Raw genomic sequence first — 24,898 nt, forward strand, 5'->3', positions numbered from 1 at the left:
TTGCTCTATTTGCGGGCAGGTAACAGAGAGAGAGCTGAAGTCTGGAGGGGCCAACATTAATGTGACAGAGAAGAATAAGAAGGAGTACATTGACCGCATGGTGAAATGGAGGGTGGAGAGAGGAGTGGTCAAGCAGACAGAGGCACTGGTCAGGGGCTTCTATGAGGTACAGTAAACACTCTCAGGGCAACAGTCAATGGCCATGGCATGATTTTCCCCAACATGTCTAATTTGTTTTTTTCCAGCCTGTCTATGCTTTCCGAGGGCTTTCACTTTGCACTTAAAATATGATTTCTTCAAGTTTCTTAGAATGCAATAGAACATGACTATCAAATGAAGTCACCAAGTGAATGACAGGAGCAATGTGTCTAAATATGTACACTCTTACATTGTTTTTAATGGTCTATGTCTCGGATATATTTCTCCAGGTGGTGGATTCCCGGCTGGTGTCAGTGTTCGATGCCAGAGAGTTGGAGCTGGTCATCGCTGGGACAGCTGAGATAGACCTCAATGACTGGAGGAACAACACAGAGTATAGAGGAGGTGAGCAGACTTCAACGGAGCACATTACTGAACATTACCTAATGGAGAATCTACAAACATGCGTTTTAGTCTAGGATACGGTTAATGTGTGTCCCAACATGTTTTTAAAGGCAATGTATCCACTACCATGGCACCCATGTGCAGGGCCGGACTGAAACAATAATTCAGGCCGGGATTTTGACTCCATCCCAGGCCACCCTGTTCACGCAAACCACCAGACCGCTAATTTTGTAGGCTAATCCTATTTGTTGATGTAACGGGTACCAAACTAGTTATACATTTGGCCAGTATGTTCATCTGGAAAGAAATTATCCACATTACAAAATACAAACATTTGGGACTGACCAACAAGTAGCCTATCTGAACACTGAGTTTAAGGTATGCTATGGCTATGGGAGCACCCTCAGAAACTCACTAGGAATACACCAATCATACTGTAGCACATACAAATGTCCAAGGCTGGACACACAAAACAATTAGCCTACATTTATTTAAAAGAGGATGAGATATACAGAGCTAGCTCAAATTATCTTTATATTCAAGCGTATCAAAACTTCACACACACATTCACTGAACTTGAACATAAGCTACAACAATGTAAGTAAGTATAATACAAAAGTCAAAAAAAGCACTCCTCTATAAGAAAATGTAGATTACAATGTTCACTCACTGGTGTCCATAAAGTAAACAGCACAAAAATAAACATTTATACACTGAGTCAATGATATTGAACATTGGCTACATAACTGCAAGTATAATACAAAAGTCCAAAAAACATGCCTCTGTACAAAAGCTTTAACTCACAGCAATTTTTCTTTCACCCTTGTCAGCCTGTTAAGGAAGAGTCATAGCATAGCTACTTCAGAGTAACCAGTGAGTAATTACCACTAGTAAACCAGTAGGTGCAGTAACTCACTGCTCTCTGCCATCTTGTCAATGTCATCTTTGTCAAGTCCCATAAGAATCTCCTTCTCTGTTGCCATCAAAACAAACGCTTCAAGGTTCTCTTGAGTGAGGGAGGTTCTTAGGCGGTTCTTCACGAATTTCAGGGTGGAGAAGGTCCTCTCTCTAGCCACCTGAGTGATGGATAGGGTGAGGAGGGACTTGTATCCCAAATCAGTGATGTGATACGCATCCGTGAGCAGATTGTAGAGACAGGAGAAGATAGCAGTGTACCGGGCCATTTTTACATATGGAACAAATTCTGCTCACCAACTCCACACTTTCATCAGGATCCTCAAAGCCTTCCCCTGATTCGTCACTGGCGGCGGCAGCCCTGTGTTAGGTCGCGTCAATTCAAATCTGGTATCAGAACAAAATAGTCAGCATATAGTAACTTCTGATTTCTTTGTACATTAATTAATGCAAACACTTGAATGGTAAATAGGTGGTTCGTATATACGTGCTCCCTGTAACACCTCGCAGGGCAAACAGAGAACTGAAATGACATCAGAAGTTTTTCCTTAAATACTTCTTGACAGACGTAGTTCCCTCTCCCTGAGGGCCTGTCATAGTAGAGGCTTGGGTGTGGTTTAGACTTACTCCAGCCTATCGTTGGCGTGCAGGCTGGTCCCAGCCTCTAGACGCATCTTTGTTGCCATGCATAGTTGTCTTCATGTGTGTACCCGAGAGTCAGACACCCAAGGACAGTGCCTGTTCTTGTGCCACAGCCATTCTCCCCTCTATCAGTTCCTCACATACACCTGTCCATGAGCGTCCCACAACCAGGCATTGTGTGTGTGTGTGTCACGAGTCTACTCAGCCTACACTACTTGCCAGCAACCCTCCAGTTAGTCATGTCTATTATATGTCGCTCAATCTATGTTAATACAATATAAACCTCTTATGTTTAGCATTAGTATTCATAAGTTATGCACCACAACTAATTTTATTATATAGGTTATGCAAACAAATAGTTGGTTAAACCCTAACACCTGGTGTTGTACTCCTCCAATGCTGACTGTTTCAGTCTTTCCCACTGTTGTGCAGGGCTGATCAGTTCAGCCTGCAATGCCGCAACAGTGGCATGTTCATCAAATTCCATCTGCACACAGCACTGTATTTGCTGCATAACGGCAGTGAATACTTTCAACAACAGTGTTCAGTACCACATTGTGGATCGTGTAATCCATGTCTGCATTAGCAATGGACCTGCTTTTCTCTTTTATGGGAGAGCAGTCTGAGCTTCGGCATCACAGTCCTGCTGCTCCTCCAGAATCTCTCTCTCGCTCTCTCTCTCGCATGAGATTAACATTGCAAATAACTTCAATTTGTGCAGTCATCGATTGTATTTGGATTGGTCTCTTAATTTTTCCTAGAGCTGTATATTAGTGTAGTAACTTGTAATGCTGGTACTAATGGCGCTAATGATCTTTGTCATTGCCTGTGATGTGTCACACAGGCTGTGTTACGTTCATGGATGTATTATGGTTACGTTACTGTAGCCTGTTTCGCTGTACATTATATGTGCACTTTCCCTAGTTTATGTGGCATGAGTCATGACCGAATGCTGGCAAGTCCATAGTCTAGGTTTACTATTTTTTACTAGTTGAAACATATTGCCGTCAATGTCATTATGATCGCTATGTTGCACTCATTGCTATGATATAATTCCTCCACGAAGACGTAAAACGTGCAAACTGTTTAGCCTACCGGCGTTGTCACTATTATTAACTAGGCTACTTATCAAACCATGCTGGGTGTTGTGTGTGTGTGTGTGTTTTAGCTAGTGTTTTTGACCGACCTGGTCCCTTACTGGTGAACATGTCGCTTATTTTGCAGCATTTAGCTGCGTCTGTGGCAAGGGCCTTTCTATTTTTTATTCTCTCCCTCTCTGCTCCACCTTTCCTTTTCTGACCGTCCATTTCGCGGTGCGACTTGTCTAAAATGTTATCAGTAGAGAAGCAGGTAGACGGTTGCTATGTGCGCCGTGGAGAGACTTGATGTCATTTTTAGCGCGGGGACACTGCAGCGCGAGAGCGAGAGTCGCTCCTGATGAGTGGATTCTCAGTCAACTCATTCCTGCTTGCTATATTGTCGCTGGTCAAGTTGACTATTCACGGCAGGCGAAAACGACCATCAGGCCACCGGGAAATGTCCCGGTGCTCCCGACGGCCAATCCGCCACTACCCATGTGATGTAAAGGGCACATTCAATTGTTAGATGGAGTTTGATGGGGATGTATTTTTTCCCCCCCGCTCTGCTGGCAAGCGTTTCTCTCTGCTCCTACGGGAGTAAAAAAGTCCTAGTGCACAATTGTTTTTATTTATTTGTATATTATATATTTTTTGTTAACCCTCAGCACCCCTACTTCCCGTGGCTATAGCCAGTATGATCAACCGGTGGCTTCAAAGCCGCTCAATAGCCAATAATGATTGGATGCAGCTATGTTGCTGGAATGAATGTGCCAAAACTTCCAATTGGAAAAAAGGCTGCAAAAGCAATTGCCAGGGTAACATAATCAAAGATAGGGAAAATTGAAGGAAAGAGGGAGGTGTTTTATTTAAATGTGTTATCATTAAAAATAAAATAAAAATCAAACGATTTTTTGGCATCCATTTACAATTCATTTGCGCTCGCATTTTAAAGTTAATTCCTTGCAATATTTTGTTTTGCTCTCAATTTTTTGGGTTCATGTTTTGCTTTCAATATATATATATTTTTTTCAATACTTCGAATTTTGTGAAAGAGAATGTTTTTAACATGTGAAATTGCAATTCACATGCGAGGTAAAAACATGTTATTTTCTTCACATATGAAAAGGTGATGTTAACATGTGAACTGTAAATTGAATACATGTGAAAATATGGTTTCATGTGATGAAAACAGCAATTTCGCATTGTGAAACTGCAATTTTTTACATTACTTGATTGGGGGGATCCATAGAGCTACATATCAGAATATTATTTTTGGACGATATTATATCGATACTTTGACTCCAAGTATCGATCTAAAAAAAAATGGTATAATGTTGTTTTCGCTAGGTAGCGTTAGCTAGCGCTAGTCGGCTGTACCTGTGGCAAAACTTTCAACAACAAAAAAATTATCCTATAGCTTGTTCTCCTTCTTTTTAAATATGTTTTCAGAACTTTTATTTCCATGACTGATAAAAGCAATGTTCTCATGGTCGCTCTTCTCTCTGCAGCAGAGAGCAGTGAGGAATATGTAAAATTGCAATAAAATCAAAGTATCGAATCGCAATACAAATAGTATCGTGATAATCATGCGAATCACAATAAATATTGTTTCGGCACCTAAGTATTGTGAGGTCCCTGGCAATTCCCAGCCTTATTTGACATGTTGTTTTTGTAAGGGACGCCACAGTCCCTTGTTGAATCATCATCCCTGTTGCCTGATTTCTATATTGTATATGCTGTAGCCAACTCTTCTATGGCATGTCAACAACAAAGGAGTTTGATACCGCACATCACATCTGATATGGGACCAAGCTACCAACCCCTGTACCCAGTCTTTGACATGCCCTATTGTCCTTCTGCATCGCAGGCTACCATGACAGCCACATAGTGATCCGGTGGTTCTGGGGGGCCGTGGAGCGCTTCAACAATGAGCAGAGGCTGCGTCTGCTGCAGTTTGTGACTGGCACCTCTAGTGTTCCCTACGAGGGCTTCACTGCGCTACGGGGCAGTAATGGCCTGCGACGCTTCTGTATCGAGAAGTGGGGCAAGATCACCGCTCTTCCAAGGTAATATAAGCTCTACCCAAAGTAGAGTGGACCTAGACAATCATTTCTACCATTACATCCTGCTATTACAGGTATAGATTCAAACTGTCCTATGCTGTTATCCTCCAAACCGCTGCATAACAATGTATAGTATTTGTAAGAGAACTCTATTCTGTTGAATTGGTTGTCTGCTCTGATGCATGGTCTATATCTTCCAGGGCACACACATGCTTCAACCGGCTGGATCTCCCTCCATACCCCTCCTACACCATGCTCTATGAGAAACTGCTGATCGCTGTGGAGGAGACCAGCACTTTTGGCCTTGAGTGAAGGAGAGAGAAGTTGTGCATCCCAAATGGCACCTTATTCCCCATGTAGTGCACTACTTTTAACCAGGGACCATAGAGCTCTGGTCAAAAGTACTGCATTATGTAGGGAATAGGGTGCCATTTGCGAAGCAATCAAGAACTTAAATAGGATCCTGTGCCTCAGGACTCTACTGTACACAACTCCCTTTTATATTGTACATTTAATACATCAGCCAGAGGCCTGTACATTTATTTTTTAACAATCTTATGTACAGTATACAAGCAAAAGGAAAAGCCAAGCACCACCACATGCATTACTCACATGTTACAATGTACCTTTGTTTGCATAAAGGCACCAAGCTGTGTGCAATAGCTCTTATTTGCTCAGCCTATAACAGCACTCAGGGCCTTGACTCAGCACATCACACACGCCAATGAATAGTCTAGTCCCTCTCTCACAGTGCACCTTGCACCAACAGCCTCCGCAAGCATCGTCACATCACCAACCACAACCAACATTATCACTAGAAGAAATGCCTCAACTCGCATTATCAGAGGGAGAGAAATGCCTCAAATACTGTCACGTGAACCACTACAACCAACATTATCTCATGACATTGTGTTCCAACTTTGGCAATTCCACTTCAAATACTGCTGCCACTGGGATTATCCCAGGATTTGACATCAGCAAAGTACTGGGTCATCAACATCTCTCAAGTTCTTAATTGCCCTAAGGTTTTACCAAGATTTTATGAACATTGTGATATATCAGGAGTGATTCAATAGTGTCGCAAGATCCTACCACAATTGCAAAACGACTGTTTGAGGATTCTAATGATATTGAAGTCGTTATACTTTAAATGAAATCAAAACTATGTTTTATCGCTAAAAACACGTGTGGAATTGGCGTGAATCTTGAAGTTGATTGGGAAACAAACACAAACCAGTTTTACTATAGGTAATTAGAGTGAAGCGAGGTGAAGAAACCCCCTTAAACAACATCTGATCAGATTTTCTTTCCCGATGTGCTCCATGTGAAAACACTACTTTTTCCCCTCTTGACCTTGAGAACCATTTGATGTTTACATGAGGTGTGTCATCTCTTGATTTAACACACTTGAGTCTGGATATTATGAATGTTTCATTGTCACAAGATTGTTGTGTTTCATTTGTACATGGTAGACAGATTATTTTGGAAGGAAGTGTTAAAATATTTTGCCAGGTTTTTATATACTTTTTTCAAGCATGGAACACACAACTGGACATATTGCATTGTTTAAATGTATATTCAAACACTGAGGCAAACCAAGAGAGAACAATTAAAGTACATTTGCAGGTATTGTGTTTAGATTGTATTGGATCTTATTCTTCCTGAATATTTGTTGCACTTCTGAGGAGTTGACACAGTAAGTTCACCTTAAATATATGTATACCACTATTTGAACAAAAATCTATTATATTTTAATGTTTTTAAAATGTAACACTACTTGCAATTATTATACACTATAGTTCTGGCTGAACAACAACAACAAAAAACAGTAGATTACAATGCTGTTGACTTGTTACCGCACTTGTGTTATAGCAGAGGGTTAACATGTTCAATTTTGTTTCAGTGTATGCCTGTATGTCTACCCCTGGCCACAGTGAAATGAAAATGTAATGGACTTAAAATTAACGTCATGTCGGTGTGTCTTTTGTCAGTTATAGGTTACCATGCCACATCCATTTAGGACAGACCCCACAGGGTTGCTTTATTCATTTCCCCTCATGTTGACATTTAATGCACATATCCTATAGCAACTTTATCATTATAGGATAGGACAGCTGTTGTGGTCTGCAAATGCCATGCCTTAACATGAAAACACTGTATATGACAAAATGCCACTGTCAGGCATACGTAGGCCTATAACTGAGTTGATTGCCGACCAATTGAATAATTGTGTATGTGCGATCTTCATGTTCATCGTTATAGTATTTTGATATTAGAAGAGAGACACCAGAAACTGATACTGAACACTACTACTGTACTTACAGGACCTATGTTTTTGTTCAAATCTTTTCACTTTCTCTCGTGTTCCTTTCCTTGGACAATTAAGATTTTGAAATGTACAGTGAGTGCATTTATAGTTGCTGTTATAAAATTGGAAGGCTGTAAGATCAAGTTTATACAGGAAATGTAATATTGTCAGAAAGCATTTTGAAATGATAAAATGTCAGATATGCAGTACAAGAGTGGTGTTATTCATGCATTTTTTTATTTATTGTCTACACTGTTTTTGTTCAGTACGTACAGTATAAGTATCAGAATGTTTTAAGTTACTGTTGAAAATGTGTCTAATGCTATGCACATTTCCTGTGGCGAAGAACAAGCAATGTAATTTTCAAACAATAATCTGTTGCTTATTTTGAAAATCTTACATTATATTGTTCCTTAAAGAGATTGTTCGCAGCTAGTGAACGTTTTATGACCATTCTTTAGTTCTCAGAAACCCTCTCACAGGTCTACATGTTTCACTGTCCGTCCCCACTATTTCCTGTCTGATGAGCTCACATGCAGTAATCCTCAGGCTGCGCTTTCAATTCGAGCATAGTACTGTTAACGAATGTCAATAAACAACCACTTCGTAAAGCACCTTTCTTCTACTAGTTTTATGAGTGGGAAGATGGTAATTTCCAGTTGTGAAGTAGTAAATACGAGTTGGATGCATTCACGTGCTTTGAACTCATTGAGAAACACTGGATTGGCTAATGGCAAACAATATTCATCAACCAAAAAACTAAAAGTACAGCTATCATGTTCGCAAACAAATTATAGTCTTAAAAAAACAAAAACAGTAATAGATTGCTTTTTATAAATAATATTTAGTTGTTGAATTTAAGAACCGAAAATGCTTTTTACCCTGGCCTGACGTTTTGATAACCATGTAACTCTCTCTTGAACAAGGTGACTTATCAATATATTTGGCTCTATTTACTCTGATTCAAAAATGCTAATTAGCATCAATGTAGACATGCAAAACTACAAATCCCTGCACTTCATATCTAGCTGACACCTTTGCTAACAGGTATTGTGTCAATTTAAAACTTGCACAAGACAGTTAACAGAATTGCCAATTTATTCATTACTAAATGTAGCTAACATTAGATAGTTAATCCAGAGATTCTTACCTTTGCTTCAATTCAGCAGTCTCATCCAGATCATCAATGCATTTGTAGTTCTTTATGAACTACTCATTAGTAGCTAATTAGCATTTCATTTTGGGGGGGGGGGGGTAAATGCAGGAAAATATATTGATAAAAGTCACCTTGTCCTAGAGAGATTTACACAGTTATCAAAACGTCACGCCAGGGTAAGCTTACACGAAACATAGCCCTTTAATTGTTTCTAAAATCCCCTATGGGAAAAATGAATGGTGGAAAACAATTGGAACCATTTCCCTGTTTGACCGCTAGGTTTTATGGGTATTATGTCTCATACTGTGGTACTCTGTTGCGACATACATTGTTGGACTTATAAATGAATATGCACCTATTGATTCTTGAAGAATATATATATATATATTTTTTTACCAAAACAGTATTAAGCTTTTAAAAGGATTTCCCCTTTAACTCGTCAACATTACCGAAGTGCGGGCTGGTGAAATCATAGAGATAGATAGAGGACTCTAGTGCCCAAAAGCTTGATTTACCACAGGAAGCACCATTGAGCACTTTCATCATTTTGAAGTAGTCAATTGGGTGGAACTTCCTATGGTTTGAGGAAGGATCACATGATTCCATCCGGGTCATCAGGAGGGATCAGCCAATTAATTATACTTGTGAGCAAACATTCCAACTGCAGGTGGCAGAAAATTGCCATCCGTGGCTTTATGCCTGTTTAAACACCACCCTGTAGGTGGAAGTATTGACCCTTTAAGTTTGTTTGCCAACTCATAGAAGTAGAAGAAGAAGAAAATGGACTACTTCAAAATGGAGAGCGCTGCCCATGCTCTCACAAACACCTTAATAGGACAGATACAATGATGCGGTGTCTATCTACGTTGATGGGTGCGATATATCAGTCACTGAGCTAAATTGAGTTTTGCCAAGAGCGTTATCAGAGCAGCCAGTCAAACTGTCTATGCCTGACTTCATCACAACTGCGGATAACGTTCAAGAATCTCTTAGACACATAGTAGTTGACAAGAATAAAACATTCTAGTGCCCTTACTTGGAAGCTTCTCCAATACGCAAAAAGAAAGGTAATTTTGTGGTATTCTCAACAACACGTGTTTTCCTGAAAGAATATTCAGCAAGTGAACCAAGAATGATTCCACCACCCAGTCCACGGGTCACCGACACAAGAAGCTGCACAAGATGCCGCGGTCAGACCGAGACGAACCCGGGAGCCACTGCGCTTCTTCTGGACAACATCAAAACCCCAATCAGGACCGAGTCATTTAAGGAACTCTACAACGTTATACCTGGCAAAGAGCTAGGCAGGTGAGTTGAACATTCTAGGTAGTAGGTTAACCGGTTGGACCTTAAAAACATACAGTAGTCCAACAAAAGAAAGCAATTCTCTGCCTGGGTGTATAAATGCTCATGTTCCAACGTGGGATACTTTGTAGATCATAGTGCTTGGTTGTCCTTGTTAATCAATGTTCAGTGTGGTAACCTCAGGCACCATCCATTGGATGTATGAATATGTTTTCATTTATTTATCAAGGATGTGCATTATGTTTTTAACATGCATTTGACATTGCACATTGCAGTCCCTTTCCCCAGCTGTGAGTGCAAGACTGGCAAGTGAGTCTAGCCTTTCACATACAAAACATAAAGAGAACTGAAGCAAGCTATTGTACGTAGTGGCACAGGAGATTTGTCTATGCAAAAGTATGGACAAAAGCATTTAATCTAATCAATTCCAAAACCATGGGCACTCATAGATAGGTGTACTGTTATGTATGTATCATTTGTTCATTGTTTTATCTGGATATCTGAGACAAGGTATAATAGCACAATATTTGCCCATGTGTAGGGTTGCTCATTTTGGGGAATATTCACAGGTGGAAACTTAACGTAGGACTATATGGGAATTAATATTAATACCATTTTAAATATAGATGTTTTTTGCATTGGCTATATTTACCATATCATATGGAGACAGAAACATAAACATTTTACCTTATCATAAGTATACATAATTGCAAATGATTAAATCCTTACAATAGAAATAAATAAAAAAAAATAGTTACGAATTTAACTTTTAATTAAATGAGTTGACTCTTCACATGGGATGATTTCACTGAACAACAAAAGAAAGGGTATATTGAATGATCCCCAATGATCCATCGCATCTCCCAAAAACATTTTCAACATACATCTGTAAAATTATAGTCTAGAAACTAAAGCTTTGGTTGTCTTCCTCTCAGGCTTCCATGTCTTGTCCCTGGACCTCCTCAATGTCCACATCTTGAACATCAGACTCTGAGGCCTCATCTTCGCTGTCACTTTCCAACCTTGTTGAGGATGGCTTGTTGTCAGGCTCAAAAAGCCTCAAATTTGCCCGGATGGCCACCAATTTTTCAACCCTTGTATTGGTCAGCCTGTTGTGTGCTTTGGAGTGTGTGTTTCCAAACAAGGACCAGTTGCGCTCTGAGGCAGCTGATGTTGGTGGGATTTGGAGGATGATGGAGGCAACAGGGGCAAGAGCCTCAGATCCACAAAGTCCCTTCCACCAGGTGGCTGATGAGATATATTGGCACGACTGCCATATTGCATCTCCATCCCAAAGCCCTTGCTTGGAAGTGTACTTCGCCAGACTGCCAAGGACCTTGCCCTCATCCAGGCCAAGGTGGTGAGACACGGTAGTGATGACACCATAGGCCTTGTTGATCTCTGCACCAGACAGGATGCTCTTGCCAGCATAGTTGGGGTCTAACATGTACACTGTGGTGTGTATGGGCTTCAAGCAGAAGTCTTCACGCTTTTTGATGTATTTCAGAACTGCATTTTCCTCTGCTTGGAGCAACAGTGAAGTGGGCAGGGCAGTACGGATTTCTTCTCTTACATCTGCATGCAGAGTCTGAACATCAGACAGGATGGCTTTGTCACCCTCAATCCGTGCAATGGCTACTGCTGTAGGTTTCGGGCGTTTCAGGCTGCTTACCACTCTCCGAAAATACATAATCCAGGAGGATCCTCTTAATGGGGCTGTCCATATCGGCAGACTGATATGGCCATTTCTTGGAGAGCCTCCTTCCCCTCCAGGAGACTGTCAAACATGATGACAACACCACCCCAACGGGTGTTGCTGGACAGCTTCAATTTGGTGCTCTTATTCTTCTCACTTTGCTTGTTGAGGTAGATTGCTGCTATAACTTGATGACCCTTCACATACCTAACCATTTCCTTGGCTCTCTTGTAGAGTGTATCCATTGTTTTCAGTGGCATGATGTCCTTGAGGAGCAGGTTCAATGCATGAGCAGCACAGCCAATGGGTGTGACGTGAGGGTAGGGCTTCTCCACTTTAGACCAAGCAGCCATCATGTTTGCAGCATTGTCTGTCACCAGTGCAAATACCTAATGTGGTCCAAGGTCATCAAGGCATTTGATGACTTCCTTTAGCACATTTGCAATGTAGTGACCACTGTGTCTATTGTCCCTTGTGTCTGTGCTCTTGTAGAATACTGGTTGAGGGGTGAAGAGGTAGTTAATTATTCCTTGCCCACGAACATTTGACCACCCATCAGAGATGATTGCAATACAGTCTGCTTTCTCAATGATTTGCTTGACCTTCACTTGAACTCTGTTGAACTCTGCATCCAGCAAATGAGTAGATAAAGCATGTCTGGTTGGAGGGGTGTATGCTGGGCGAAGAACATTCAGAAATCTCTTCCAATACACATTACCTGTGAGCATCAGAGGTGAACCAGTTGCATACACAGCTCTAGCAAGACATTCATTAGCATTTCTCTGAATGCGTTCCTCCATTGAGTCAAAAAAACTTCTGATTCCAGGAGGACCATGAGCTGTTGCTATTGATAAGGTGTCTTTTCATCATCATTTTCACCTCGAATAGAAGTAGAGGGACTTATGTCAGAGGTTGCTTGTTGTGCGCACTGAGGGAACTTTATGCACTTGGCCAGATGACTCTGCATCTTTGTTGCATTCTTCACATATGATTTTGCACATGTTCACAGCTTTTCCTTCTACATTAGCTGCAGTGAAATGTCTCCATACATCAGATAGTGACCGTGGCATTTTCCTGTAAAGATTAGAATAAAAAAAAATGTAAAAAAACAAATACAATTCCATTTACAGATAAATAGTAAAGCAGTTCGATTAAACAACTACTTTGTAAGATACATTTTTTATAAATGAAACATGTATGGAAACAGGTGAATTAACACCACAGTTAGCAGGCTCAAGCAAGCTAAACCCCACATGGTAGCAAAAACTAACTAGAAGAAATTGTTAACAAGTTAAATGATTTAAACACACTTTGCTGTAAGCTATGTACTATTTACTAGTTAACAAAAAATCATACATGTCATATATTCACCCCACCCAGTATTGTAATCAAAACTTACCAGAAAGCATGTAGTTCTTGGCTCAGACAGTGTTGTAGTGTGGGCTCAATAGCATCTCATTACTATGCAAGATCTTGAGAATCAGCTGTGATGGAAGAATGCACTGTGCATGCAGAGGGTTGCAATTCCATTGAATTGGGGATAGTTTTACCAAAATATGCCACAAGACCTAGAATTGCCTTGTGTATCCCACAAAAAAGGTTCACTGTTATAAGCTAACGTTTTTGATGAATTTAAGCAAAATTCCTGGGCTTAACTTCCCATGGAAAATTTCCAGAACATTTCTGACCCTTTGCAAACCTACCCATGTGTAACTTGTTCAGTTGTAAGTTGGCCAAGTCCAATACTACTTACTGTAAGTTAATTTCCTTATGTGCACTATGCAGAAAATTGGTCTGCCATTTCGTGGTTGCTTAAACTCTAATAGTATGCCTAATTTCAGTTTGTGACAAAACAAGTATAGTGTGGAGAATCATTATACCATCTAAACCGCTGTGACATATCTTTTCCATAACCAAAAATATTGTATTTTCAGCTACACACAAGCCAAAGTATGTGGACACCCCTTCAAATTAGTGGATTTGGCTATTTCAGCCACACCCGTTGCTGACAGGTGTATACAATCAAGCACACCGCCATGCAATCTCCATAGACAAACATTGGCAGTAGAATGGCCTTACTGAGTGACTTTAACGTGGCACCATCATAGGATGCCACCTTTCCAACAAATGTCTGCCCTGCTAAAGCTGCCCCAGTCAACTGTTAGTGATGTTATTATGAAGTGGAAACATCTAGGAGAAACAACCGGCTCAGCCGCGAAGTGGTAGGCCACACAAGCTCACAGAACGGGACCACCGAGTGCTGAAGCGTGTAAAAATTGTCTGTCCTCGGTTGCAACATTCACTACAGAGTTCCAAACTACCTCTGGAAGCAATGTCAGCACAATAACTGTTTGCCGGGAGCTTCATGAAATGGGTTTCCATGGCCAAGCAGCCACACACCAGCCAAAGATCACCATGCGCAATACTAAGCATTGGCTGGAGTGGTGTAAAGCTCGCCGCCATTGGACTATGGAGCAGTGGAAAAGTGCTCTCTGGAGTGATGAATCACCTTTCACCGTCTGGCAGATGAATCTGGGTTTGGCGGATGCCAGGAGAACGCTACCTGCCCAAATGCATAGTGCCAACTGTAAAGTTTGGTGGAGGGGGAATAATGGTCTGGGGCAGTTTTTCATGGTTCGGGCTAGGCCCCTTAGTTCCAGTGAAGGGAAATCTTAACGCTACAGCATACAATTACATTTTAGACGATTCTGTGCTTCCAACTTTGTGGCAACAGTTTGGGGAAGGCCCTTTCCTGTTTCAGCATGACAATGCCCCCATACACAAAGTGAAGTCCATACAGAAATGGTTTGTCAAGATCAGTGTGGAAGAACTTGACTGCCCTGCCCAAAGCCCTACCTTCAACCCCATCTAACACCTTTGGGATGAATTGGAACTGCGACTGCGAGCCAGGCCTAATCGCCCAACATCAGCGCCCGACCTCACTTATGCTCTTGTGGCTGAAGGGAAGCAATGTTCCAACATCTAGTGGAAAGCCTTCCCAGAAGAGTGGAGGCTGTTATAGCAGCAGGGTGAACCAACTCCATATTAATGCCATGATTTAGAATGAGATGTTTGACGAGCAGGTGTCCACATACTTCTGGTCATGTAGTGTATTTGAAGGTTTACAAAAGTAAAAGACACAAAGACAAAACTTAAAAATGTAAAGCATAGAAATAGCACACATAATAGATGTACCACCACTTAGACTTGTTTTCAATGAGAGAGATTAGTCAGTCTCACATTTCCCTGCTAAGCTGTCTGAGATGTAGGTAATGTAGTTGGAGCCAGACCTCCTGAGGCTGCATGGTCATACCTTTTTTACCTGGAGATGTTGGGCAAACACACTGGTGACTTTTATAATTAGAGCTCTTCTGTGATCATTTAGATCAAAGTTGTCTGTCACTGTGTGTAGGAGTGATTTAGGTAATAGCTAGCAGCAATTTCATTTTCATAAATTACAAGTCAAACAGACATTATGACTAGGGGCCAGGCGTTTGGGGTCACTCTGAGGCACTGCTTTTACTGGTATTTCCAGCTTGATCCACTAGGTTTGCTGCAGGTAGAAAATCCTAGGAAATGTTATTTATTGACACAAGTAGTCTCCAATTAACAGTGGTGGAAAAAGTACCCAATTGTCATAATTGAGTGACAGTAAATATATCTTAATAGAAAATGACTCAAGTGAAAGTCACCCAGTAAAATTCTGCTTGAGTAAAAGTATTTGGTTTTGAATATACTTTATCAAAAGTAAAAATGTGAATCCATTTCAAATTCCTTATATTAAACAAACCAGACAGCACAATTTTCTGTTTTTTTAAATGTACAGATAGCCAGGGGCACACCAATACTCAGACATATTTTACAAACGAAGCATTTGTGTTTAGTGAGTCTCCCAGATCAGAGGTAGTAGGGATGACCAGGGATGTTCTCTTGATACGTGTGTGAATTGGACCAACTGAGGTCATGAAATGTATTATGTGACTTGTTAAGCATATTTTTACCCCTCAACTCATTTTGTTCTGCTAAGCATTCAAAATGTAACGAGTACTTTTGGGTGACGGGAAAATGTATGGAGTAAAAAGTACATTGTTTTCTTTAGGAATGTAGTGAAGTAAAAGTTGTCAAATACCCCAAAAACGTACTCAAATAAAAAATACTTTAAAGTACAACTTAAGTACTTTACACCACTGCCTATCAATCAATCAATGTCTGGTTGTGCGCGTGTGTTAGATGGGGGGGGGATTGCCTAAGCCAGGGGATGCGTAGCTCTGCGAATCTTAATCGCACAAAGCCTATCATTTGGCAGGGAATACTATTTGTAGATCATTGATTCTACACCTCACTGCTCAATCTGATCCTCTCCAACGGACTCTGAAGTTGTAGCTAAAAATGGGTAAATTATGGGCAGTTAAAGGGGAGAGTCCATGAAACCAACTATAGAATTCGGGGGATAGCCCCGACCGAGACTTGAACCCGTATACAGCGACTGTCAAGCAAACCGTTTTGAGGGAGTGTGCAGTTGGCATGCTGACTGCAGGAATGTCCACAAGAGCTGTTGCCAGAGAACTTTATGTTAACTTCTCTACCGTAAGCCGCCTCCAACGTTGTTTTTAGAGAATTTGGCAGTACGTCCAACCGGCCTCGCAACCGCAGACCACGTGTAACCACGCCAGCCCAGGATCTCCACATCTGGCTTCTTTACCTGCGGGATCATCTGAGACCAGCCACCCGGACAGCTGATGAAACCGTGGGTTTGCACAACTGAAGAATTTCTGCTCAAACTGTCTCAGGGAAGGTCATCTGCGTGCTCATCGCCCTCACCCTAACCGACTAAAGTGGGCAAACTTCACTGGCACGCTGGGGAAGTGTGCTCTTCACGGATTAATCCCAGTTTCAACTGTACCGGGCAGATGGCAGACAGTGTGTATGGCATCGTGTGGGTGGTTTTCTGAACAGAGTGCCCCATGGTGGCGGTGTGGTTGTAGTATGGGCAGGCCTAAGGTACAGACAACGAACACAATTGCATTTTATCGATGGCAATTTGAATGCAGAGATACTGTGACGAGATCCTGAGGCCCATTGTCGTGTCTTGAAAGGAGTGGGTCCACAGTCCTCAATCAACAGCCTGATTGCATAGAGTTGAAGGAGATGTCACACTACATGAGGCAAATGGTGGTCACACCAAATACTGACTGGTTTTCTGATCCATGGCCATACCTTTTTTTAAGGTATCCGTGACCAACATATGCCTATCTGTATTCTTTCATTTGAAATCCAAAGATGAAACAAAAATAAACATGCAACAATTTCAAAGATTTTACTGAGTTAGTTCATTAGGAAATCATTAGGCCCTAGTGTACAATGCTGTTGATCCTCAGTTTTCTCCTATCACAGCCATTAAAATCTCTAACTGTTGTAAAGTGACCATTGGTCTCGTGGTGAAATCCCTGAGCAGTTTCCTCCTCTGGCAACTGAGTTAAGGACGACTCTCTCTTTGGGTGTATTGATACACCATCCAAAGTGTAATTTAATAAATTCACCCAATGTCAGCTTTTTTTCCCCCCTTCTTTTTTTCTACTCATCTACCAATACGCGAGGCATTGGAAAACCTCCCTGTGTTTGAAATGTACTGCTTGACTGAGGGACCTTACAATTATCTGTATGTGGGGTACCGAGATGAGGTGGTCATTCATAAATCATGTTAAACACTATTGCACACCAACTGAGGTCATGAAACGTATTATGTGACTTGTTAAGCACATTTTTACTCCTGAACATATTTAGCCTTGCCATAACAAAGGTGTTGAATACTTATTGACTCAAGACATTCAGCTTTTCATTTTTTATTAATTTGTAAAATTGTCTAAACTTAATTACAATTTGACATTATGGGGTATTTTGTGTGTGTTGGCCAGTGACCAAAAATCAAATACATTTTTAATTCGGGCTGTAACACAACAAAATGTGAAAAAGTGTTAATACTTTCTGAAAGGCTATGTGTCAGTGGAGGACCCTCAGTGACATTCAGAAATGTTTTAATAGTGAAACGTTAGTTATTCTTTTTAGATACATTTATAGTAAATATATTCACTTCACCAAATATTAAATTAAAACACATTTTTGCAATGGTCTACAGTAGCCTCAACAGCACTCTCTGGGATAACACCATTGTGTAGCCGGAGGACAACTAGTTTCTGTCCTCCTCTGGGTACATTGACGTCAATACAAAACCTAGGAGGCTCGTGGTTCTCACCCCCTTCCATAGACTTACACAGTAATTATGATAACTTCCGGAGGACATCCTCCAACCTCTCAAAGCTCTTGCAGCATGAACTGACGTTGTCCACTCAATCAAATGATTAGCGAAGGAAGCTAGTACTGACGCATAAGCTACAGCTAGCTAACACTGCAGTCCATAAAATGTGGTGAGTAGTTGACTCCGAGACAGTAGTTGAACAGATTCATTTCTTCAAAAATGGAGATGAGAGAGCTGTGTGTGTGCCAAGTCGAGCTAAGCTTTTATTAATTTATTGCCACTGGGTTTCCTAACGTGTTAGTTCTAGTAGCTATGTTGACTATGATGTTACAATATGGTGACAATGATGTAGGCTGTGTGTAGCGGTTACCAGTTATGATATGAAAGTTTTGCTTTAGACAGCTGTGTTGTGCACTGAAGTCCACAAGCAAAGTGAAAAGGTCGAGAAGAGGAGCGCGTTCAAAGGCTGCTATGAAAGCGAACTGGGTTTGAATGTGATCAGGGGTGTATTCGTTCTGCAGATTCTGTTAAAATATTTCTGAAACTGGGATAAACATACCTGAATTTGCCCAATAGAAACTCTTTGTTTGCAACTGTTGGACTAATGATTACACCCTAGATCAGCTAGATGCAGGCAAGAGTGTGCAAGGCGGTATTGACTGTGTCAATGTCTGTCAACTTGATTACAAAAAATGTTCTCTCTACCTGTTCACCTACGTTGTAAACTTTCATTCATAGGCTAGGTTGTACCAACCTCATGATGGGTATAGGAAAAATGTGTGTATCACGTAGTAGCATAAACCTATCAATGTTACATTGAGCTGGGTGAATGTAATATGAATGACAGTCATCCAATATGCTGTCATAGAAATAAGGCCATGCTCATATTAAACGGCACTGAGCGCTGGGTTTGTGTCCTCGCAGGAAAATCAAGTTTTTGACTGCACTGGGACTTTAGAGATTCGCAAAGCTATGCCTCCCCTGACTGAGGCAATCCCCCTCGCCAAACACACACGCCCAACCAGATTTAATGTAGACCGCTTGTGTCAGTTACAACATTTCCAAGGATTTCCTACCTGCAGCAACAATAGTGGACAGTGACTCAAAGTGCCCCAACTCCTGGCCCTAGTTCTGAGTTTGAGTGAGCTCAGACCTTTGTGAATGAGCTGAAAGTTGAGTATTTTCCTGGGCTGTTTTTTTTCTTCCAGGTAGTCCGATAAACACTTAGGGACAGTTTCCCAGACATTGATTAAGTGTAGTCCTGGACTTAAAAATCACTTTCAGTGGAAATTCTCCATTGAACATGTGTCTGGGGAAACCTGCCCATAGTCAGGTAAACAGCAATAACGTTGTTTTTATTCAAGATTATTAGTTTGGGCTGAGTGGGTTTTCACCTTAACCCACCTACCTTCTGCCCTATAATTACTTTCTCACACACACACACACACAGTATAGAGCCCATGCACCTGTTCCCTACTAAAGACATGAATGGGTTAATCAGCAGCAGCAAGGGTTAACAACGTCAGCCTGGGTTAAAGGCTAAAGACACTCCGCTTTGAATAACTGGATTAAGGGATTGAGGCATGCGTGGCACTACTCTGAACCTGCTACCATATTTACAACTTGTACTGAGGTTATAGTTTTGGGCATGGTTGAAAGCGACTTCATTGTCTGTTACAGTCCTTTACATGTTTTATTTAACTAGGCAAGTCAGTTAAGAACAAATTCTTATTTACAATGACTGCCTACCCCAGCTAAACCCGGACAACGCTGGTCCAATTGTGCGCCGTGATATTGGACTTCCAATCATGGGTGGTTGTGATACAGCCTTGAATCGAACCAGGGTCTGTTGTGATGCTTCTAGCACTTAGGACAGTGCCTTAGACCGCTGCGCCACTCGGGAGCCCTAATGTGTCGGTCTATGTATGAAGACATAGTTTGCTGAATCTCACTGCATGTGAGGGTAGAGGTAGTCAATGGAACATCAAGCCTAGAGCCAAAACATGACCGCTAGCCAGCCAATAATACTGTATGAGGTCATTGATTAACACAGCATGGCTCTCTGTCTGGGCACTGAAGTGGGTCATTTTAAATCAATGGTTGGGTGAGCTTGAAGGTCGTCTTTGTTTACTAATGATTTTAATTAAGATGGAAATGCAGGGAGAAGGCATATTCCGTGACCATGACAACAATTGATGGCTGTTTCACCCTATTGCCCGTTTCCCAATCATTTATTTTCACTCTACGTCTACCTGCATTCAGGTGTAAGGATTCTAGTAAAGGGAGGACAAAGCGGTGTGATGTAAATGACTATCTTGATTATCCACCAAGATGCGTGATCATCAACAATCACTATCGTATCACTGTAGTTGGCTTTCCCAAACGTATTCATTACTATTTAGTCACACTGTAGTCCTGTTTTTTTTTTTTTTATCCTTATATCGTAGGGGGAAGTTTGCTCATCATTAAGGCCTGTACTTTAATATGTTTAACGTTAAGTTCCCCATCTGTCTCCAGGGGAAAGTTTGCCATAGTGAAGAGGTGCATGGAGAAGAGCACAGGGACAGAGTATGCGGCCAAGTTCCTGAAGAAGAGAAGGAAGGGTCAGGACTGCAGAGTGGAGGTGCTTCATGAGATCGCTGTGCTGGAGCTCACCAACACTAGCCACAGAATTATCAACCTGCACCAAGTCTACGAGACCCTGACAGAGATGGTCCTGGTGCTCGAGTAGTAAGTATTACTACAAACAGCTGTTGTTTACGTGTGTACACCTACATGAACACCTATTCACTGTTAACGTTGTGTGCGCGCACCTGCCGGCGTGACATCTTCAAGCTCACTAGTGACGTCAAGCTCTAGGTCCGATCTCCTCCAGCTTTGCTCTGCTAATAAGAGCAGCTTGCAGAAAGTCGTCACTCGCATTCCTAACGGGGAATACCACAATCCCCACTGCAGGGAATCGGCGAGGTCAGTTGGAAAAACTGCAGTGAGTTGGAAAGACCACCGGTCTCCCTCTGCCTGAGTAAGAGGGTAATCCAGCTAACACTAAACCCTGCTGTAGCATCTGTCATGCTTCGCTGAGTAGAGCAGGCTAGATGGATGTCAGAACCCTGCTGCTTCTTACTACCATTGGGACCAGCTGCTCAACTACTAACTTTGCACTAGAGTGACTCGTTTTTTTTATTAGACTTATGACATCATTGTGTTGAAGGCATTCCAGACATTGACTAGTTTGCTGGGTTATTTTTTTGTAACTTAAAAAAAAAAGATTCTCCATATTAACAGGGAACTTTGCCTTGAACTTCCCTATCGAATTGAAATCGCACGTTCAATGATGCCGTATCTGTTCACTGGCCCATGGTGGCACTCCAGTGACTAATTCATGACCAGTCCAATCAATGAATGCACAAATCTAAGAGGAGATATTTGAAATACTCATGAGAATTGAATACCATCAGAAACATGGAATGGTGGCTAAATAGGATGAGTATACTGTGAGTTGTTTTGGGGCTGCTGTATGTCTTTTCTGTGCTTCAGATGATTGTCAACTGAGTAGGTCAATGGCAGTACTCACTCTGAGATATTTATAGTTCTGACCAGATTACATTTTGTTTGTTGTATTCGTGTTTTAATCTTCTCTCTTGAAGGTGCCCAGTGAGTGAAAGCTTGGCTCTCTGCCCTATTAAGAGGTCTGTCGGCATGAGAAAAACAGAAATGCTCTGAGAAAGGGTAATTGTGATTTGAGATCTCATACTATTTGGCTTGGTCAGAGACTTCTACAATACAGTAAATAATGGCGCATTTTCCACTTTGGTAGGAAATGGAGCAGAACTGCCATTTTTGTTTGGTATTGGTATTTATCTATGATCTGAATGGGGCTAGAGGTGTCATTTGCAAATGACACTTGGTTGTTTTTGTAGATATTCTGGGGGCATAGCAGTCAGATAAATGAGGAATTGGGCAGGTTGGGATAGAGGGGTAGCGGAGCCCTGTTCAGGCACTAAGGGGCTGCAGAGGGAGGGAGCGACCCAGAGCGGAGTGGGATCTCTATAGTTCTGTCAGACGACACATGAGGAGCTGGAGGGTGGCTGCTGTGCAATAGGGAGTTAATCACCTTGGCTGCCTGGACCAGAGGAAAAACACACACCTCTCTGCGAACACGCATCAACCTCAGTACACACAGTCATGCTTGTGTGCATGCACTGACCTCTATACACCGACATACGCGTGTACACACACACCTACCTCACTGCTCATACGCCACCCTCAATTTTTCTGTCCTTGAAAATAGTAAACAAATGAGAAATTCAACCTCTTTGAACTGGGATACCAGAGTGAGAATCAGGTCACTGGCTGAGCTCTGTTTGTCTCACTGGAGTTGGAGACCAAATACTGGTCATCCTCTCACATGGCATATTGTCTATAAACGGGTGCGAAGAGGACAACTAAAGACACTTTTGTGTAAATTTGAAATTTGTTTCTCATTTCAGAAACACTGTTTTGAGTTTATTTTTTATTTTACTTAAACCATATTGCTGAATGAACTCTATTCTTCAGTTTGAATTATGGATCGCCGAATAGGTGTTGATTATGTAGAGACTGTTAGTATCCTGTTCATCTTTTTCACTACAGTGTCCTCGGGGACATTTTCCATCATTCCAATGAACCACTCTCACTCGGCTGTGTGTCTGTGTCCATAGTGCGGCGGGAGGGGAGGTCTTTAACCAGTGTGTTGCCGAGAGAGACGAGGCCTTCAGCCAGGAGGAGGTCAAATGGTTAATGAGACAGATCCTGGAGGGTGTGGCCTTCCTACACAGGAACAACATTGTTCACCTGGACCTCAAGGTATGAGGCTGTATTTGTGACATCTGACTGATTTTTTTAATAAAAAAAAAAATAAATGTTGATCTCCATTTAGCATTACATTTAAACATTTTGGAAAGAAAAGTCAGATTAAACAGTTCTCCATAACATCATGACAGAATGAACAGAGGAAACACTGGTTCAATGTTCCTCATCCACTGTCCCATTGAATGGTCTTGTCCCTCCTCTCAGCCTCAGAATATCCTGCTGACCAGTGCCTGTCCTCTGGGGGATATAAAGATAGTGGACTTTGGCCTTTCCAGAAGGCTGTGTCAGAACCAGGAGCTCAGGGAGATCATGGGCACACCAGAGTATGTCGGTGAGTGAAAACCCCTTTTGATTGTATTTTTATTGAACATACAAATACATTTTGACTCAAACAACTTGATGATCACACGTCTCGCTTTAGCTAAAATATTCACTGTTTCTCTTGTTTGCAGCCCCAGAGATTCTAAATTATGAACCAATCAGCACAGCAACTGACATGTGGTAAGATGAGTAAAATCTCAACCTATATGTTTGTGACTTAGCGATGACGAAGGTTCCATTTCTTTCAATGGCAACAGATCATTTAGTATCCTATGTCTTGCGAACCAAGGAGCATAGGGGTGTTGGCCTACATGATGTTGACGGGGACTTCACCATTTCTTGGAGAAGACAAGCAGGAGACTTTCCTCAACATCTCCCAGATCAACATTGACTACACAGAGAATGGACTCCAGGACCTCTCAGCCATCCACTTCATCCAGTCACTCCTCATCAAAGAGCCCAAGTGAGATTTCATCCCAAAGCAATATTGTTATTATTCACACATTATTTGTTTTAGTGATTTTTGGTAGTTCCTAGGTAGATGTTCCACCTCAATTGAAGACCTTGATAAAAGCATAACAGTGAATTTCATACTCTTGATTTTATTGAAAATGTAACAGAAAACGGGGGATACTGATCCATCCCTCTCTATCCTGTCTAAAGGTCTCGTGCCACTGCTGAAGAGTGCCTGAGGCATCATTGGCTCCAGGAGCAAGCCCAGAAGAAGACGGAAGACAATATCACCAGTGAGATCTGCCAATGGGAACACGCCAAGCCTGCCCCCCCTTCATTATCCTCAGAGGAGGAAGGTCCTGTGGTAGAGGAGCTGATGGTAGTATCAGCCTACACCACAGGTCCGTGCCGGCCAACGGTGCCCAACCCAGAGACTCTGTTTCCGGATGCGAAGGCCATCTCCAAGCGGTTCACGTTTGAGGAGCCACGCTGCTCCCTACAGAAGACCATCTTCTGATAGAAGGGTAGGCCTATAAGCAGTCCAACTGTAGATGGGATCTTTACTGATTGATTGTAAATTGTTTACCACACACCACACTGTCTCCACTCACAAGCCAAACTATGTCTCTGTCTGCATCACATTTTTTTATTAATTTTAATAGAATTTTAATGAACTACTAACGTTTTCTTTGGTGCCATTCTTTCACTTTCGGTCAATGTCGTTCATGTTCTGCTTGTTCACCATTCTTTTCCTAATATTCATGCAGTATGTTCAGCTTTCATGAGTACAATGTTTCATCATAACTTCTATTAATCTATATCACTGACTATTTCCTTGTTTATTTCCATGTCTTACATATTTCATTTAACACTGTTAATAAATAGTGATGTCCTAATTAATCATACATCATAGTGCAATAGAACACTATGGAGACATTTTTCTGGTCGCACAGATTCTGTATAGTACACCTGGAACCATTGACTAAATGTTTTGGGGTTTTTTCCAAAGTGCCGGCTATAAAGATATGATGGCTTTGTACTAAGCAATTACATTGTTAATTTGCTCTTTACAGTACCTTCATTCTCCTAAGGCATGTACATTTTGCTCAGGACAGCACTGTTTATAATGAATATGCATGACATGTAATGCATAAATGGCACTTATTTCCTTGTACAATGTATTTAAATGTCTTAAGGATGTACAAAGCCTCAATAAACATTGGTCAAAGCAATGATATTTCTGTGGGGATTTTAAACCAGGAGGCATCTTGTGTATGCCCTTTGTCAAAACAAGATCCATTGGTGTCCTG

At 41.5% G+C, this 24,898-nt stretch overlaps 2 protein-coding genes across 4 annotated transcripts in view; both read left to right on the plus strand.

Moving 5' to 3' along the window:
• LOC106599291 (E3 ubiquitin-protein ligase HECW1) overlaps nt 1-8,164 on the plus strand; it is a 56,969-nt gene extending 48,805 nt beyond the window's left edge. For both annotated transcript variants that reach the window (XM_014190454.3, XM_014190450.3), the window contains exons 25-28: nt 20-166; nt 429-543; nt 5,047-5,245; nt 5,443-8,164. In XM_014190454.3, the coding sequence (XP_014045929.1) occupies nt 20-166; nt 429-543; nt 5,047-5,245; nt 5,443-5,554 (573 nt within the window). In that variant the 3' untranslated portion in view covers nt 5,555-8,164. The remainder of the gene's footprint in view (nt 1-19; nt 167-428; nt 544-5,046; nt 5,246-5,442) is intronic.
• Nucleotides 8,165-9,659: 1,495 nt separating this feature from the next.
• On the plus strand, nt 9,660-24,825 carry LOC106599289 (serine/threonine-protein kinase 17A). 2 transcript variants are annotated; one of them, XM_014190447.3, is made up of 7 exons: nt 9,660-10,014; nt 20,481-20,693; nt 22,664-22,808; nt 23,019-23,145; nt 23,267-23,315; nt 23,425-23,598; nt 23,799-24,825. In XM_014190447.3, the coding sequence occupies exons 1-7, from the start codon at nt 9,839-9,841 to the stop codon at nt 24,103-24,105; spliced, it is 1,191 nt and encodes a 396-aa protein (XP_014045922.1). In that variant the 5' UTR covers nt 9,660-9,838; the 3' UTR covers nt 24,106-24,825. The 2 variants fall into 2 exon arrangements, with proteins under 2 accessions (XP_014045922.1, XP_014045924.1); XM_014190449.3 differs by having other exon boundaries at nt 23,428-23,598; nt 23,799-24,548.
• The last annotated feature ends 73 nt before the right edge of the window (nt 24,826-24,898 follow it).

The sequence above is a fragment of the Salmo salar genome, chromosome 03, assembly GCF_965601325.2.
Source record: "Salmo salar chromosome 03, fSalSal1, whole genome shotgun sequence".
Taxonomy (NCBI): Eukaryota; Metazoa; Chordata; class Actinopteri; order Salmoniformes; family Salmonidae; genus Salmo; species Salmo salar.

Excerpts from the sequence above, each read along its gene's own strand:
- LOC106599289 (XM_014190447.3), top strand. The coding sequence starts at position 9,839 with ATGATTCCACCACCCAGTCCACGGGTCACCGACACAAGAAGCTGCACA. Across the intron at positions 10,015-20,480 it reads CCTGGCAAAGAGCTAGGCAG|GGGAAAGTTTGCCATAGTGA; the intron begins GTGAGTTGAACA and ends ATCTGTCTCCAG. Across the intron at positions 23,316-23,424 it reads AGCACAGCAACTGACATGTG|GAGCATAGGGGTGTTGGCCT; the intron begins GTAAGATGAGTA and ends TTGCGAACCAAG.